The following is an 18,701-nucleotide window of genomic DNA, read 5'->3' as shown; positions in this document are numbered from 1 at the left end:
TGTGTGTCAAGCATATGGACTTCAGAATAACTACTGTATGCTACTTTTACCTTTCTGTCTTTTCGGATCCTGGATCAAACAATATTTGAGTTAATTAAAAATATAACATTCACTAAAAATGAGATTTCTGCTATTCAATATGTATTCTTGAAGAAATTAAGTTATTTTTGGCCATACATGTGCAAAACATAATATATTCTTTGTGGGTTTTGGTTGGTTGGTTGGTTTTGGTTTTGTTTTTTATTTTGCTTTGTTTTGGTCATATAACTTCAAATCTTGAATAAAATATAACAGACAACTTGGCTTTTCTAGATGTGACCTAATGATTATTCCATGTTGTGGAGAAGCCATGGAGATCTGTTCCTGAGTGGCAATACATTGCAGAGACAAAAGAATTAGTTCAGTAATCAACAATAGTAGAATTGTTAAAGTAAATGTTAGCAAGTTGGAAAATGTATCATCTACTATTTCACTTTCAGTCAATTATCTTAATTATTATCTACCTTATAATCTGCTCTAAACAATTTAGTCACCAGGCAGTGATCAAAAATGTCATAGATAGGTAACTCTAGCTTTGGTAGCCATAAAATCTCATTTATGTACTATGATCTGATTAAAATAATGAACTGCTGTAATGAAATATCTGATCTGTATGGCATTTCTAATGTTGTCATGCTGTTCCTGTCATATTTCCCTGGAAAAAATGCAAAGGAGATGTAGCTGTGAATCAGAGAAAAAAAGAAAAAAAAGAAAAAAAAAGTGTTTTGGATTTCTCAAGCTGCTGTTTGAGACTGCATGTTTGGTCATTTGATGAGGGCAGATAAGGAATGCATGGAGCCAGAGGCAGGGATACATGCCTGCATGTAGCTATATTATGAAGAAAGGTTTCTGTCCTTCAGCTGCATAAAAAAATACATCTCATAATATGGTCCTTTTCTGCATGGTATCTTTTTGGATCACAAAGCACACATTAACCACTTAGTTACAGGGCTTTTTTCCTGTTCCCAGCATAATAATTTTTTTTTCTTGTGTTGAGTAAATGAACAAAAATGGAATAAGTATGTCTTTAACAGATTATATATTGATTAGTCACAGATAACAAGCATCATAAACGTCTACTTTTTGTGTTTTAAGGAACTGAACTGGTATGGATCAGCACAAAACAATACCTCACAAGCAAAGCAGCATTTCAGCTATCCCTGATAAAGTCCACAGGAAAAAATCTGCAGGCTTTAGTGCCTCATGGTATTTTTTCAGTGAAAAGTGTGGGGAGAAGATCAGAAATTATGATAAACTTTGTTTGTAGAACTTTTTATGAATGTATTGCCCTCTTCAGAGTTATCTGACAAAGCTAGCATTGAGGCCGGTACAGGTCTACAAGTGAAGATTTATTCTAAACTTGTAGTATTTCTGGTTGCAAATAAAGTCCCCCAGACATGAATAATGTAATGTATGAGCCTGTGAAAATCTGAAAGCAACTGAATGTAAAGGCACTACGCTATTTTTCCTCCTCTCTATGACTGTGAAGTCTGAAATATCTGTATCCAGCATCCCATTAATATGTTTTATACTAAGTTCAAATAGACTTCTCTTTTATTTCATTTTTCTTCTGAAGAAAATTCTTGAGCTCTCATTAATGAAGATAACAATAATCTCAGTATCTGTTTTGTAAAATATTTGTTATACTTGTTTATGAAGTCACATAGCTAAAATCAGAGTCAGTCCACCATTGCATAGGATAATGTGCAAGGTCAGCAGTGTAGTTTGTAAGTAGTAAAACCAGTTAATCCACTGAATTTAAGAAAGAACCGACTGTATCTGCATTCAAGAGAAGAGCTGTAGGCATGTACTACAGTGATGCATTGAGTTTGAACTGTTTTCACAAGGAAACGATGCATATGTAATTGTAGCATGTGGCTGTGCAATGATTTCTGAGACTGCTTTGAGTCTGAGATAGTATACATCAAAAACTGACAACGATACTGAGGCCTGATGGCCATTTAGTTCAAAGTCTTAAGGAACAGAAACAGAGTAAGTGTGCAAAACCTTATTCATATCCTCACTAAGAGAGGGACTGTTTGGAGAAGCAGTAAATTTGCATAAGATGCTTAAACCCTGAAAAAGCCTCAGTGAGTGCTTACCTTTTCACAACAACAGAATCCAATGACAAGACAAAAAACTAGTCAAAACGTGGCTTCAGCAACACTGCTGCTCACAGCAGTTTCTTATTTAGGTGGCTACTGAATTTTTCCTTCCACTGGAGTGAAAACAAAAGTAACCAGCTTGTTTTCCACACCCAGCAGGTTATAGAAGATTCTCCTCCTACAGAGCTGACAGACTCCCGCACAGAGGTGTTTTTCTGTTTAGTTTAGTCTAAAGTGTCAGGAGAAGTTTTAACTAAATTAACAAAACTTTAAAACTAGCTGACATTGTAAGCAAGATGAAAATATTTTTCCTTCAGTAATTGTGATCTGTTGTTAAGGGAGCATTACAGAAAGAAACCTGTCCTGATATGAAAAGCGGCCCTTGACCTGTACATTTATTTCCTTTCCAGCCTTCTTGGGCTTCTAAGTAGTAATGTGAAACCTATGACAGGTGAAGCTGGTCAACATTTAGAAAACTGATATAATAGAGAAATATACAACATATAAATAGAGAAAAATACGAATGGACAAGGAGGTGAAAGCTTTTTGACAGAAGTGTGTCTCAAACAACTTTTAGTGGGTTTGGTCCTACTGCTCCCTGACTAAATTTGCGACAGCAGTAGAGTATGTTGCTGCAAACTGCACTTGTGTGTACAGTTTCTGACTCTGAAAGCTGTGGCCATAGGCTAGCACTAGCAGTGGGCTGTGGGATTATTTCTTCTAACGAGTCAATTTAAAACATGGTCTTTCAGTTAGGACTTCAGCCAGGATTTTAACCCAGAACTTTTTATAACAAAAATTACATTTTTAAGGTACTTTGTTTAACCCATTCAGTGCATACTCTGGAGAAATATGAAAGTGTACACATAATAAAAGTATATGTGATTTACACCAAGAAATAAATGTAGTGTAAGGTAGCTCTTGGGAAATGAAATTCCTGGAAAAAGAAAGATGGAAGAAATAGGATTACACTAGCTGTATTTTTGTTGTTGTTGTTCTACATTTTTAATAGTGTACTTAAGTTATAAAATGATTTAGCTGTAAGAAACATTAATGTCCAAAATAAAACATAATTTTAGATTTTACTGTTCCCATACCCTCTACCTCACAATTAATTTTCCACTTTTCTGAATCCCAGCCCCTTTTAATATCTAATATATACTTAATCCCATGGTGTAGAGGAAATATGAGAAGTACAAAGAATGAATGATGAGAGGATGACTACACAGAAGAATAAAAATCAGTAATAAATACCAGGCACATAACTGAAGAACATTTATGGAAGAAATGCTCCCAGATTACAGGAAAAAAAAAATAAAAAATAAATAAAATAAAGCTCCCTATTTAGGATCTGAAAAGACTTCAGTAACAAAGCAGTGCTTTCTGTTGCTTAACATGAAAGAATGGATAGTTTAGTCATCTGAGAGAGGAATACTGTCCATCAGGTCTCAAAGTAAAATCCAACAGTTGATGATGCATAAACAATCCTGTTTTCATTATGTGACTGGGTCCATAGCCCTTGATTTAAATAACAATAACAATACCAACAAAATTTATTGCAATATTTTTATTTTTCTGTTCTGATGTTCTGATCTAACCTGACCTGGGATTAAGCAGAATTTCCATTCTCAGATTACTGGAAGGTTGCAGAAAAGTTTCACCTAAACCTGAGATGATATACTATTCATATATGAGCCTTCATCACACAGAGATTGGACCAGAATGTAGAAAATACAAATATGTCAGCTATTTGTTTCTCTCACCTCCCATTCAGAGATTGCCTGCAGGCAGCTTTTCCGTACATTTGGGGTAATGTTTGCCCTTGAGTGTTGGGTTTGACTGAGCTAAGAGATGTAGTGTGGGAGGTGTGAGAAGGGAAGTAACATTTCTGCGTGTAGTTTTATAATTTTCATACAGTGCTCATATGGTCTTACTCACACCATTGATCCAAGGACAGAATCTTGTAGTGCAATAGAGAGCTAGCAAAGAAGAGCAAGAACAACAATAGGAGATTCTAAGTAAGTGTTCTCTGTCCTGGCTTCCCATTAAATCCTTTTATACGGGTTGAGAATTTAGATCCAGGCCAGTGTGCCAGACTACATTCAGTATCTTTAAATAGGTGTCTGGTTTTCCTCATTTGTGCAGAGAGTCTCTGCTGACACATACAACTAAGTCTGCAAAAGCGTCAGATGTCTCTCCCAGTACTTTAAAAGAGAATTGTCCTCATTATCTTAGAAAAATATTACATTTTGGTAATGAAGGCATTGGTCATGGTCAATGGCCACATTGGTCATGGCCTTGCAATGATTTGCTCCCTTAAAATTCAGGAGATAAAAAGAGAAAGAGAAAATGAGAAAAGCAATGTCATTTTTACCCATGAAAATACACAGCAGACTTAGTTAATTGTATTTTGTCTGATTTCCAAGGTTATCGTGAAACAAAAACAACAGGGTAATAATTCATATCCATTTTGAACATAATGGAAATTAAGCATAAACTAGCTTCGATGTTGTGAAATAGCACATACAGCAGACACTGGCATTGGTTATCCATAAGTAAAGCTCTCCTCTCCTAAACTGAAGCTCTAATCTGATTTATGAAGTGCTGTATCGCTGCCTAGTGGTGAAATGTAAAATTTCTGCACCCTTGCAATAATTAAAGAGTGTACCTCAAGCTGGCAATGGCATCACCATATCAGTTTATGTAATTTACATATTTACATCACACACAATTTTCATTCCATAAAGTCAGTGACCAAGCTTGTCACAGATGCATACTTTTGGACAACTGCAATATTCAATGCACATTCTGTAATCCTTATACAGTTTAGCTTTGTCCAGTTATCTTTAGGACGGTGGATGTCCCAGAATGCCAGCTCATACTTTCATACACACATGCTACATCTGAAAAAGGCTGGATAAAATGGCAACTTTGCATTGTTCTGAGTGCAGAGACACTAGAAAACCAGTTTCAGTGCTGAATTTCTGTGTTTCTAAAGAAATTGTCAAGTTATTCAAACCTAGACTTTTCTCTTTTTTTTTTTTCCTTTTTTTTTTTCCTACTGCCTTGCACTGAATCAGATAGATCCCTCACTGCTCCTGTTTATTCCATGCCATGTCCATTTTGAACCCCCAGCTATCCTTCAGCAGTTCAAGTCCTTCTGCATTGGTCTTTTCTCTCTTTCTTTCCTTCTTTCTTCTTTCTTTTTTTTTTTTTTCCAAATGTGAGCCTTTGGAATTGTATGTTTTAAACCAGGGATAAGAGATAATTCTGTCTGTGTAAGGCCTAACAGCCCTGCTTTTTGAACTCTGCTTCTGATATACTGAAATTGAGGGTGAAAGGACACAGAAAAACAGCCTCCTTATCTGTAATCCTGTTGTCTTTGACTCTGTTGTTGTAGGTTTCCTAAAGCCCATATGCTAATATACTTTAACCACCATAGAAGTTAGGTTCTGTGAAAATGTAGTGTATCAGCTGGAAGCAGGGACCATGTTTTATATGAGCTTTATTATACAAAAAGAAATACAAATATTCTTCTCCAGGTGTCGGAATGTTTCAGGTTTACAATTACTAGTCTTTGTATAGATCCAGACTCTAGTCCAAACAGCAACCTTTAAGTTGGTATTAAAGGTGAGGCAAGGCAAGGTAAGGCAAGAAGAAGATAGGAAGATGGGAAGATAGAAAAAGAAGGAAGGAAGGAAGGAAGGAAGGAAGGAAGGAAGGAAGGAAGGAAGGAAGGAAGGAAGGAAGGAAGGAAGGAAGGAAGGAAGCGAGGGAGGGAGGGAGGGAGGGAGGGAGGGAGGAAGGGAGGGAGGGAGGGAGGGAAGTGTACCTTTGCAAGGCTTTAGTTAAAATTGGGTGTAGATAATTTGCTCTTATCATTGCTACTACATTTCCAGGAATTTTCTTTCTGGGCATGTTTGGCAGAGATTTTTTACTCTTTTTACATTTTTTTACACGTTTACTTCTGTGTGCTTGCTGGAGCAGAAACTTTCTCATTTCAAAACTGAATTTTGACTGATGATGGGTTTTGACTGCTCTTATATACACAGTGAAACTAAGGAAATAAATTTGAGAAAAAGGACATAAAAACTGAGGTCTGTTTTAGAAGCAGGGCTAATCGCAAGGACTGACGTAAACTCACTGCAACTTTTAACCTGGTTTTGTGTAACTGTATCGTACTGTTTATAGAGAATTCTTGCTCTCTTTTTTGATTGAGAGGATAACAGATCTCAGCTAATTTGCGAAAACAGGAGGTTGTTTATTCTTCACTGAATCTACTCTGCAAGCACTTGCAGAAGTTTTCTTTGCAGTTTATAGCCAACAAAAGTGATGTCTTTTGTAGGAAGTACTTTTTTTGTCAGAAGCACATGAGCATTTAGCATATGAGTAACCTCAGTTAGTCAAAGGACAAAGGTGCAAACACGTAGCTAAAGCTATATGTGTTTAAGAACTGAACCGGGCCTAAAGTAGTAGTGGTATGTTACTGGTATTTTAAAACAGCATTTCAGGTTTTAAAGTTTTTATTAAATGATTTGAATTAAATGGGCTGTGCACTTCAAGAATAATAACGTTTGTTTGTTTGTTTCTCTCATACTTTACAGAACGAGGCTCAAAAGGAAGTCTTGATCTCACAGAGTTAATAGGAGTTCCACTCCCTCCTTCTGTCTACTTTGTCACCGGCTACGGAGGGTTTCCAGCATACAGCTTTGGTATAGACGCCAACATTGGTCGATTGACAAGTGCTATAATACCACTGTCTTTCTATAGAGATTTTGCTATCGTAGTTACAGTGAAACCAAACAGCGATCGTGGAGGAGTGCTATTTGCAATAACAGATGCCTTCCAGAAAACAATTTACTTGGGAATGAGACTTTCACCAGTTGATGACAGCACTCAGAGAATAATTATGTACTACACAGAGCCTGGTTCCCGTATCTCTCAAGAGGCTGCTTCATTTAAAGTGCCAGTGATGACTAACAGGTGGAATAGGTTTACAGTGACTGTTCAGGGAAATTATATTGCTTTGTTCATGGACTGTGAAGAATATCAGAGAGTTCCGTTTCAGAGGTCAGCTGGAGCCTTGGTATTTGATTCTGACTCTGGGATATTTGTTGGTAATGCAGGAGCCACGGGACTGGAAAAGTTCACAGTGAGTACGATGTGATAAATATACATCTCAGTATTGTATACATGTACACTTTAACCAAGAGATTCTGCTTACAGTGGTTATATCATGGTTACAATGTATAGAGCTTATATTTTCCATACGCAGCTAATGCAGATATATAAACTCTGACTTAAAATGCTCCTAGAATGTCAGAAATTTATAAATGATCCAGATGTTGAGCTCAATGCTAGGTTTTTGTACTAGGAATTTCACAGTAAATGTATCACTTGCATTTATATGGCCTTTTTCTGAAAGTCAGATTTCAACGTATCCATTTGTTTAATTTATGAGAATAATACCTTAGTACAATTCTGCATTTTAAACTCTTATTAGCTTGGCATGTTCATTCCACACCAAATATCAAGAAGAGAGTGATCTTATCAAAGTATAGCTGGAAAATAAAGCTGTTTCTACGATTTATATATTACTTGAAGTTTATCAGGTGCTCTAGAAAAATGGAATGGACCTAACACACTACCACAAGGTCATTATGCAAGAGATTAACTCATTACCAAACTAAAATGGAAACATCACACCTTTTCTATCTTGTTTATGTATTTCTCCAGTACTTCAAAACTTGTACAGTAGTTTGTGAGAACAATATCTCTTCCCATAAATTAGCAGAGCAGCAGCACAAAACTGAATAGATCCTTTGCTTTGGAAAAACAGGATGTTCTTTCCAAAGTTCAAATGGCAGATTGTGAGCTCCATCAGGTAAACAGCAAGGATAATGTGCTTGTATCATTTATCTGACTAGTCTAAGCACTTAGAAATTACAGGGATGTATTGATTAGCAGCAAATAAGTGGCAGAAAAGGATGTGTAGGAAAACTGCCTGCTGGTGTTACCTTTCTATAGACAGTTGGATTGACTGGACTATTGAGGCTGCCTGATTAGTAAGCAGGAATGAGAAGCATTCAAGAAAATCAGATTACTTTGGTACCCCACCTGGAAAATATGTGTGATGATCAGTTTCTGAGATTATCACCAATAATTCTGTAAATATGGAGAAAGGAATGCATAGCAGATTACATTCTAAGGCGTTTTCCACTGAAACAGGCTGTTCTGTATACCCTATTGAATACATAAATTTCAGACATCCAACTGATTGCTTCAGTACTATGATTTGTGATGTGTTCTGTAGGTCACATGTATGCCCTTTTGTTTTTATACTTCATGCATCATATGTCACAATGACTTTAGGGCAGAACAAATACATTTTTGATAACCCCTCAAGCAAGAACTCTTTGTCTCGAATAGAAACAATTCACACAAATTAAGCATATGACTCTCTATGCCGGTTGCTGTTTTGCTCTGGCTCATGAGAATTCATGTGTCCAAAGCTCTGTTTACCAGACACAAAAGGACATAACTATAATCAGATTTTATGGAAAGAAAAGGAAATTCTAGGAATGGTGCTTCTAAATAGAAGTACAAAACAGACATAAACCAAATAATGGAAAAAAAAAAACATTACAATTTATTCACATTTTAAAATTGAGTTTATTACCATAAAATTTCAGGCCTTAGGTAATTTCCCAAGCAAGTCATATCAAAGTTGTTTTTTGTTGTTGTTGTTTTTATTATTATTATTAATAGTAATAATAATAATAATAATAATTTTTCACCTTCATGCATAAAATATTACTTCCTTGTACTGTAGGGTTCAATTCAACATCTGATTATCAGATCTGATCCAAGAGCTACTGAAGACCATTGTGAAGATGATGATCCTTATGTGAGTATTCTTACAAACACTTCATCTATCCTCAGTGCCAGTATAACAGATTTCACAGTCAGTTGCCACATGATATCTTTTATAAAACTAAATACAGTATTTCTTCATGGCAACATACTGCAATTTTTAAAACTCTGTGTGTAGGAATCTCTTATTTTGAGTACACAGTCTCTAAAACTGTAATTTTTCAAAAAGCGTTATTTTATTTTTTCTATAGCGTGCTTGAGAAAATGAACCGTGTTTTACAATTTTCTGAAGGGTTGTATTCATGAAATACCCTAAGTATTGCAATAAGCTAACATCATAATGAGACTGAGGCTTCACCAATTTGGAAAAATAAAGATAAGTCTTTTCTACTTTGAAGTTGCTGATTCCTTGGAGAACATACTTTTTTCCTCTTATTTTTATGAACATGTTATTATCATTGGGTTTTGCACAGGCTTCAGGGGACATCAGTGGCAATGGTAGTATCCAAGAGTATGAAAGCATTCCTGAGACACAAGAAGTCCTTTCACCTTCTCATCTTCCCATAAGGGTAAATTTATTTGATTTATACACTTTACATTTCTTGTTTAATATTCTTTTTTTTCAGATAGCAAGGCCTAGATTCTATTACTACTTTTTAAAATTTCATTTATTTTTCTCTGCTTTAGTTTACAACTTAATTGTGTGTTGACCTGGCTTCCTGCTTCTGATACATTTGAAAAAGGATTATTTTTATTCATTTTGCAAATTTTTCACTTGTCTTATGCTTCTCACAGACTCACAGAATAGCTAAGGCTGAAAGAGACTTCTGAAGATTATCCTGTCCAAATCTCTTCTTAAAACAGTCAATGACAGCAAGTTGATTGGTGCCAGTAGGTTTAGAATTTCTTAAAGGTTGGAGACTCCACAGCAGCTTCTTTACAATGTTCTATCAACATTACACTAGAACATTTTTTTCTGATGTAGAAATGGAATTTCTTGCATTTCAGTTTGTTTCCTTTGCCTCTTGCCCTTTCATTGACTACCACTGATAAGGGTCTGTCTCTACTTTACTCCCTCCTATCAGGATTGTATATGCATTGATATGACCACTCTGAGCCTTTTCTTCTTGAGGCTAAACAGTTCTCACTCTCTTATCTTCCCTTAATAAGTCAAATGCTCTAGTCTCACAGTGACATCAGCCAGCTCTTTGAGTGGCCTTGGATGAATCCTATCAGACCCCATAGACTTACATGCATCCAGCTGAAGCAGCAAATCTCACACAAGTTCAGCATCCGCTGGGAGTTTATCATTCCTGCTGTCACGGTCCTCCAGTTCAGGGTTCCAGGGATCCCATAGCCCATCATTAATGTTAAAGGCAAAGGTGAAGAAGTCATTTAAATGGCTCTGCTTTGTCTACATTCCTATTTGTGAGGGACCATCTTCATCAAGTAACAGATCAATGTTATTGCTGGTCTTCCTTTTGCTCTTAACATATTTTAAGAAACTTTTTTTATTGTCCTCCACAGTAGTGGCCAGCTTCAATTATAATTAAACGCTATGAATAACCTCCCTACAATGGCAAAAAAACATCTCTGTAGTCCTCCCACGTCACCTGACCTCACTTCCAGTGGCCATACATTTCTTTTCCCACCTAAGCTCCAAAAAAAGATCCCTGCTCAACTAAGCCAACCTTCTTCCCCACCTGTTTGACTTCTGACATTTTGGAATTGCCGTTCCTGTGCTCGTAAGAGGTGGTACTTAAAAAGTGAACAGCACTGAGGGACTGCAAAAGTAGAAACCTTATTAACTAGTTCCTGAGAAGCCTAAAGTCTACTTCCCCTATACCCAGGGTTGAAGTTTTGCTGGCAGTTTTCCTCCTGTCATCAAAGATTTTAAACTCAACTACTTCATGGTCACTATGGCCAAGATATCTGCCAATCACCACTTCACCCATGAGACCCTCTCTTTTTACAAGTAATAAATGGAGGAGGGCTCCTTTCTGAATCAGCTGTCTTAGTACCTGTACCAAGAAGTTATCATCAATGTACTTTAGGAATTTCCTAAACCTGAAATGTAAAAAGTTTTAAAATATTTTTATAGGGATCCTAAACTATATTCTGGATTGCATATGAATATTTGATATTTTGTATTTGTTCTTGTTTCTTCATTCAGAGTTAAATACAAAATATACTGAAAGATTTTGCTTTTCTATAATGTTTTATTGTTTAATTTGGTTATTAGAGAAGTGATGTGCGCACTGTTATTCAGATACAAACAAACATGGAACCAGACTTGCCTTAGTAATGGCAGACAACAACGTTGCAAACTAACTGGGAAGGTTCAAACTGAATTTCAAGAAAACTCTCTTCAATAGCTTAACGGTGCAGCACTGGAACAGGTCACCCATAGATGATATCAAATCTCTGCCCTTATAAGATTTCAGGACAAATTCATGTCTGAGCTGATCTACTTGTATGAGTGGTTGGACTACACGACCTCCAGAGGTTACTCTCAACTAAAATTTCTTCAGTGTGCCCATGCACTCTGTGTGAATCCGGCCTCAGTGATATGGGTTGGGGAGTGGGGTTGTTATTTCTCCCTGCCTTTTCAGGTTTTCAGCTGGATTCAAACTGGACAGGATTCAAACTGGATGGAAAAAAAAAAAAAAGAAAATGGATCATGGGCACAAGAGGAGAATAAACTCCATCATGGAAAAATTTACAGTGCAGCTGGTCTTTCCCAAGAGAGCAATTCCTAAATCACATATAGAGATTTATCTTGCTGTTGTGCCTGTGGTGGCAGAGGCTACATTCAAGAAATGCCATTCTTATGTGCTGAACACCATTCTCAATTCAAAAGGCAGAGCTGAAAGCCCAGGCTGGGACCTTGCACAGGCCTAGAATACACACTTGTTCTCAACAGTATGAATCCTATAGTGATGTTTATTCTAGTTCCTAACAGAGTGAGCAATGCAGTACTTAACCATGCTCCTTGGCAATCGTGAGTACAGTCTAAGCACATAGATCTTAGGACACCCCCAGCTGTCTCCCAAAAAATGTGGAGAACATAGTTTTCCCAGTTAAGGAACTAAAACAAATGTTGATGGAAGGGTATGCATAAGAGGAAACGGCACGTCATGAAGAAAGAGAATCACAGAATCGTTGAGGTTGGAAGGGGCTTCCGGAGGGCACGTGGTCCAATGCCGTTGTTCAAGCAGGGCCATCATAATCAGTTGCATAGGACCATGTCCAGATGCTTTTTGAGTATCTCCAAAGAGGGAGACTCCACAACCTCACTGTGCCAGTGAGGCATCACCTGCACAGTAACATAGTGCTTCCTGATGTTCAGAGGGAACCTACTGTGTGTCAGGTTGTGCCCATTGCCTCTTGTCCTGTCTCTGAGCACCACTGAAGAGTCTGGCTCTGTCTTTTTGACAACCTCCCTTCAGGTAATTTATACACATTGATGAGATCCCCCTGAGCATCTTCTTCCTTAGTCTGAACATTCCCAGTTCTCTCAGTCTCTTCTCATACGAGAGATTCTCCTGTCCCTTAATTATCTTCCTGGCCCCTCATTGGAATCTTTCTAGTATGTCCATGTCTCTCTTGTACTGTGGGGGAAGGGGGGTGGTGGTGCAGGGGGTGCAGAACTGGACACAGTACTCCAGGTACAGCCCCACCACAGCTGAGTAGAGGGGATCACCTCCTGCAACCTGCTTGCAACATTTTGCCTAGTGCAGCCAAGAATACTGTAAGCTATCTTAGCCATAAGGACACATTGCTGGCTCATGTGCAATTTGGTGTTCACCAGGACCCCCAGGTCCTTTTCTGCCAAGCTGCTTTCCAGCTGGGTGGACCCCAGCATACGATGATGCCTGAGGTTGTTCCTCCCAAGGTGCAAGACTTTGTACTCCTCCCACTTGAACCTCATGAGGTTCTTATCAGTCCATTTCTCCAGCCTGTATCCAGGTCACAAAAATGGGAATCTTGCACGATATCACTACACCACTGATGCATACCACTACAATGCAGGTGTAAACAAAGGACATAGATTAACTATGGAATATTTCTTTCTAATACGATCTCAAAGGAAGTGACTAAGATCCCTGGGCTTGCTGCACTCAAATCAGAGCTTTCTACTGTTACTGTGAGGGCTTTTTTTCTGAAACTTTTCTGAGGGAGGACGATCTTCAGTATCTGCATAAGGGTGTATGTGTGGATGCTAAAAATCACAGAATGATTGAGGTTGGAAGGAACCTTTGGAGACTGTTGAGTCAAACTCCCATGGCTAAGCAGTGTCACATAGAGCAGATTTAATAGGATCACACCTAGGTGGGTTTCAAAATTCTCCACAGAAGGAGATTCCACAGTCTCTCTAGTCAACCTGTTCCAGTGCTCTGCCACCCTCACAGTAAAAAGTTTTTCTTCATATTCATATGGAACTTCCTATGTTTCTGTTTGTGCCTGTTGCTTCTCATCCTGTCACTGGGCACCACTGAAAAGACTCTGGCCCCGTCATCTCAACACCCTCCCTTAAGACATTTTTATATATTGAGAAAATCCCCTCTCAGCCTTCTTTTCTCCAGGCTAAACAGGCCAAACTCTCTCATCCTTTCCTCATAAAAGAGATGCTCCTGTTCCCTAATCATCTTCATAGCCCGCTGCAGGACTGTCTCCAGGAGAAACATGTTCTTCTTGTATGGGGAGCCCAGAAATGGACAGAGTACTCCAGATGTGGCCTCACCAGGGCTGAGTAGAGGGGGAGGATCACCTCCCTTGACCTGCTGGCAACACTCTTCCGAATGCACCCCAGGATACTGTTGGGCTTCCTGGCCACAAGGCAGCTTGCTGACTTGCAGTCAGCCTGCTGTCTAGCAGGATTCCCAGGTCCCTCTCTGCAGAGCTGCTCTCCAACAGGTCAGCCCCCAGCCTGTAGTGGTGCTTGGGGTTATTCCCCCTGAGGTGCAGGACCCTGCACTTGCCCTTGTTCAACTTCATGTTCATAATTCTTATAATTCTACCAGGCAGGGTATCAGTATTATCTGTCAAATTTACCCTGTTGTGAGTGTACTTATGAATGTGAGTTTGTTTGTTTGTTTTGTACTATCTTAAAGGTGTTTAGAAAAGAAATCTCTATTTTTATTCCACTTCTAGTTTTCTGGTGCAGAGTTAAATTTGGGATGGTATGTACTATACATATATATTTTAAAGCATTTCTCTAAAGGAAGCTTTTAATTCTGTGTCCCACTACTGCTTTATTTATCTTCCCAGTAAGAAATATATAACAGAAGTGCTTTATAGACTGTACATTCTGAATGGCATGGATGATTTTCTGCTATTCATCTGAAGCACTGATTATACTGCATCAGAAGAGGGAAGCCAAAGGACATTGTATTTAAAGAAAAAAAGTTGTTCCTCATTCCTCAAAGTAGCCAAGACTCAGTCTGATTTAAGGGATTTTTAAACACAGAACTCTGTAAAACATTACAAGGGTAATGCTGTAAGTTTCTTATAGTTCAGAAAAATTGTAACAAAAGGTTTATTCATCCCTAAAAAGTAATTGCAATATTCCTAAACAGATTGTCAATAGCAAGATATAGGTATAAGAGAAATAAGAGAAGAGTGGTTCATGTGTTTTTTGTTGTTGTTGTTTGTTTGTTTGTTTTTTCTCAAATGGAGTAAATAAAACTGAAATCAAATGAAAGTACTTTTGTAGGTTATAGTGGTAATCAGATCTGTCCCTCAGTGGAAAAGATCTTATTTTCCTCTCAAACATAGCCCTACGCCCTTTTTTCAATATTTCTTAATAACAAGAAGTATCTTGACATTTTTTAATCAATTGATTTCTGCTCTAAAACATATAGTAAGCCTTTTTTTCTAAACAGTTCTTTGGGATTTTATGTATTTCAGCTTGAAGATACACCGGCCGAGCCAGTGGAAGCACCCCCAACCATATTGTCTTTTTTGGAAGAAAGCAATTTCTCGGGACACCACAGACCAGAAGAAACCTCTGAAACAGCTAAAATTAAAGAACAAGGCATGATCTCTTTTTTTGTTTGTTTGTTTGTTTGGAGACAGGGAAGGATGAGTTTTCATTTATGTTATCTAGGTCAGAGTTGGTAGTTTTCTTTTGTATGAAAAACCACTGACATATTTTGGGTGCTGCCAGGAGCTGAAAATTCTATGATTTTGGGGATCCTGTGTGTTAGAAAAGGATCAGCATGTCAAACATCGAAACTGCAGTCTGTTAGACCACAGTTTCTTAACAACAGCAATGGTAAGTGGTAGCAAATATAGACAACACTCAATGCACCTCTCACTTCACTCCATATAGATGCTTACATCAGTCATTGTTAAACAGGCAGACAGTAGGTTTACCCATCCATAGGGTGGAAGTTTCAGTCACAAAACTTGGGTTTATATTTTTAAAATAAATAATATTAATAATTATAAAATTAAAAAGAAGAAGAAGAACAACAAAAACAACAAGAAAAAAACTGAACTGTGGAGCTACAGCTGTGATACTCTACAACACTACAGTAACGTAAACTTTCCTTCCCTTTGCCTAACATCTGTAACACCTGTACATTACATATGTGAAAAATAGGCAATCATTAGACATGAGTTTGAGGCAAAGAAAATGCAATACGGTCTTTGTCCTTAAATAAACTTTCATTTTATAATTTTATTCTCTCTTCTCTCTTTTCTTTTTTTTTTTTTTTATTTCTTTTTAAATATTTCAGAGTTATAAAGTGACATTAATTCTTGGAATACTTCTCTGTATTTTGGTCATAATCTAAATAATTTCTTTGTTCAAATTGCAACATGTGCTATGATAGATAACCTCTGAATGAGTGTAATTTTGCTCTGTTTCTCACTATTAAGTGATTATTTTATTTAGATTCTTCTGTCATGGAAACTGGACAAGGCAACAGTCAGTCTACCATTGTCACACAGAAAATCTTAAGAGAAGAAGATGCCTCTGGTTCTAGTGTTTTGCCAACAGCGAGCAGAGAGAAGGTCTGTACAAAGGGTTTGTTATCTGCCTTATCCTTTTTGGCCCCAGGGCAGGTAAACATATATGAACTTTAAGTGCTTTCCTGAGTTGTTTTCTTTGTCTATTACATCTTAGCAGCATAGCAAACCAGAAGTTACTTCTTATGTTCTTGAATGTCCTCTCATGACAACAGACTGAAAAGCACTCTCACTATACAGAAGTTTGGATCTATAAGGATTTCTCACATTGAGATGGGCTTGAGATTTTTGACTGACAAAAAATAATAATAATTATAATAATAATAATACTTTGAGTTTTGCACCACTTTCGTTTTGCATTAAAGAAAGTGAAAAACAAAGAAAATAATAAAAATAAATCCTTACCACAAAAGCCCACAATTTTTGTTTTCTAAAACCAGGAATCTTGGTCTAACTCACAGTAACTACCTTGCAGGTGAAAGCCCTGTTTCCTTTTTCAGAAGTGTGACATATAAATAGATTTAAAAGGACACCCTTTGAGTGCTCACCAAGTGCTTCTGTGTGAAGGACAAAATGCAAAGAAATATTTCATTATCATAATGCTTCTTTATCAGATGAATTCATTTAGAAAACTGACACTAAAACACACTAAACTCTGGAGGGATCCATGCCTAAATTGTGTATCACTGGCTTTCCTTAGTAGCTGCCAGACTAATCTGAAAATTTATAGTTTATACAAATTATCCCTTTATAAACCCAATCTTACTTAAATGACCATGCAAGATGATCCTACAATCCATGTCTTGAGAATGCAATGATAGGGTTGGTGGCATTGGTTAAGTGTCTGCAATTCCTATTTTTTCAAGACAGCAGTGTATGCTATCTCCTGCATGTATGCACACGTTGACACCTGGAGATGAAAAATTCATTTAAAAAGTAACTGGTATCTATACTGGCATTCTTAATAATAATAATAATAATAATAATAATAATAATAATAATAATAATAATCCTTTGACTAATAAAATATTAAGAATGAATCTTTTCACCCCTATAAGGCATTCTAAAAGATCAAATTTGAGTCAAGTTGTTAGAGTTGTTTGGGGCACTTGTATTATTCATGTCTCTGTCAAAGGAATTACATGGATAGATGCTGTTTACAGCCATGTCTAGCCTCTTTACAGGCTGCTAGCACATTTTTTTAGAAGTGCTCTAGAAGAGGGGATATCGGGAGAGCTTTCACCTGTCAGATATGCCTTCTGAAAATCCTGATCAGACTCTTTTGTTGTAAATGTTGAGCAGGAATACTTGACAAGAACCCTCTTGACAGAAATTGCCTGCATTAAGTGTGCAGTACACTATTGTACTGAGTAGACTAACAAAGATGGAAGGGGTTGGACTTGAACTGGCATTTAAATTCTGCCAGGACCAGGAATAACTGTAAAATACATGCAAAGCATTGAGTCTAATCACATTTTCAAAATCAGGTTTTGTCAAATCACTTATAAAATCAGATATTCCTTTTGGGTAGAAATCTGTGGACCTGCCTCCTAGACATGGAAAATAAAAGAAAATGCAAGATACTACCCTGTCTCTAATTTAGGCTTCACACAGTGCTAAGAAAAATGGCAGCCCTTTTAATATCTGTATAGTCCCTTTAATTTCTGTAAATTACTCCAGCCTATATGACTGCAGGTACTAGAAACCCCAAAGAGGATAGCTCTGTGCACCATATGTAGCAAAGTCATCCTCTGTGGTGGAATACTGGACTTCGAAAGATACTGAATGAATTTTTAAGGTAATGCATAATCTGAATTTTGAGTAATTCTGCAAATTTGAACTACATATACCCCTAGTTTGGGGTATATTCCCCTGTGAGATGAAGGGCCCAAGCTACTCAAACACTTGCCCAAATTTTTGGCATATTTCAAAATAATCATATAGCAGTATATTTTTCAATAATTAACATTCCTGATTCCCCAACCATTACAGAGTTTTCTAACCAGAAAACAAATAATGTCCTTTCATTCCTCTTGCCTTTGTGACACTGTCATGACCTAAAGGGTTTCCCAGCCTGTGGGTGTATAGAGATTGCAACAGCGGGTTCACAGGATTCCATAATACAGGACACAGAGGCTTTTTTTTTTTCCTTAGGTTTTCTGTTTTATTGCAGATACCACAAATCACCACTGGCAAGTATCCTTATGATTAATAAAGTGAGTGTATATGTAGAGAGACGGATGGCAAGCTAGTACAAGTTATTATCAGGAAGTAAATATATAGCAGATGTTAAAGGTATAACAATAATAAACAGTGGGAGCAGCTAGAGGTAGTAGATATGCAATTAGAGGCATTAAAAAAAACAATAATACAACATCAAATATATATTAGTATTATAGGTTCAAAAAATTATCAATACTATAGCAGCAAATATACTTATGACAGATGATACTCACCAGTACTATGGCAGCAAATATACATGTAAAAATATATATTCATAAGACTACTGGTACCAAATATATGTAACCAATCCTAGAATAGTGATCCAACTGACCTCAAAAATGGTCTAATTCACTGGAACAACCCCAGAAATGGACACAGAAGGGGAACCAACAAAATAACTGACAGAGTCTCACTTCTAAGGTGATTCACATCATGGGGTTTGGAGGATCACAGGTTTAGGAGTCAGCCTGGCATAGCATCATGGAG

At 37.2% G+C, this 18,701-nt stretch overlaps 1 protein-coding gene across 1 annotated transcript in view; it reads left to right on the top strand.

Annotated features, from left to right (window-relative positions):
* Window positions 1-18,701, top strand: part of COL15A1 (collagen type XV alpha 1 chain) — a 126,838-nt gene that overhangs the window by 31,188 nt on the left and 76,949 nt on the right. Inside the window, exons 3-7 of the mRNA XM_083825865.1 lie at window positions 6,749-7,296; window positions 8,977-9,051; window positions 9,491-9,586; window positions 14,928-15,054; window positions 15,919-16,037. Coding sequence (XP_083681991.1) covers window positions 6,749-7,296; window positions 8,977-9,051; window positions 9,491-9,586; window positions 14,928-15,054; window positions 15,919-16,037 — 965 coding nt within the window. The remainder of the gene's footprint in view (window positions 1-6,748; window positions 7,297-8,976; window positions 9,052-9,490; window positions 9,587-14,927; window positions 15,055-15,918; window positions 16,038-18,701) is intronic.

This window comes from Anser anser, assembly GCF_964211835.1.
Source record: "Anser anser genome assembly, chromosome: 2".
NCBI classification, from domain to species: Eukaryota; Metazoa; Chordata; class Aves; order Anseriformes; family Anatidae; genus Anser; species Anser anser.
The sequence above is the reverse complement of the archived record's forward strand: the minus strand, read 5'-3'. Positions and strand labels throughout refer to the sequence as shown.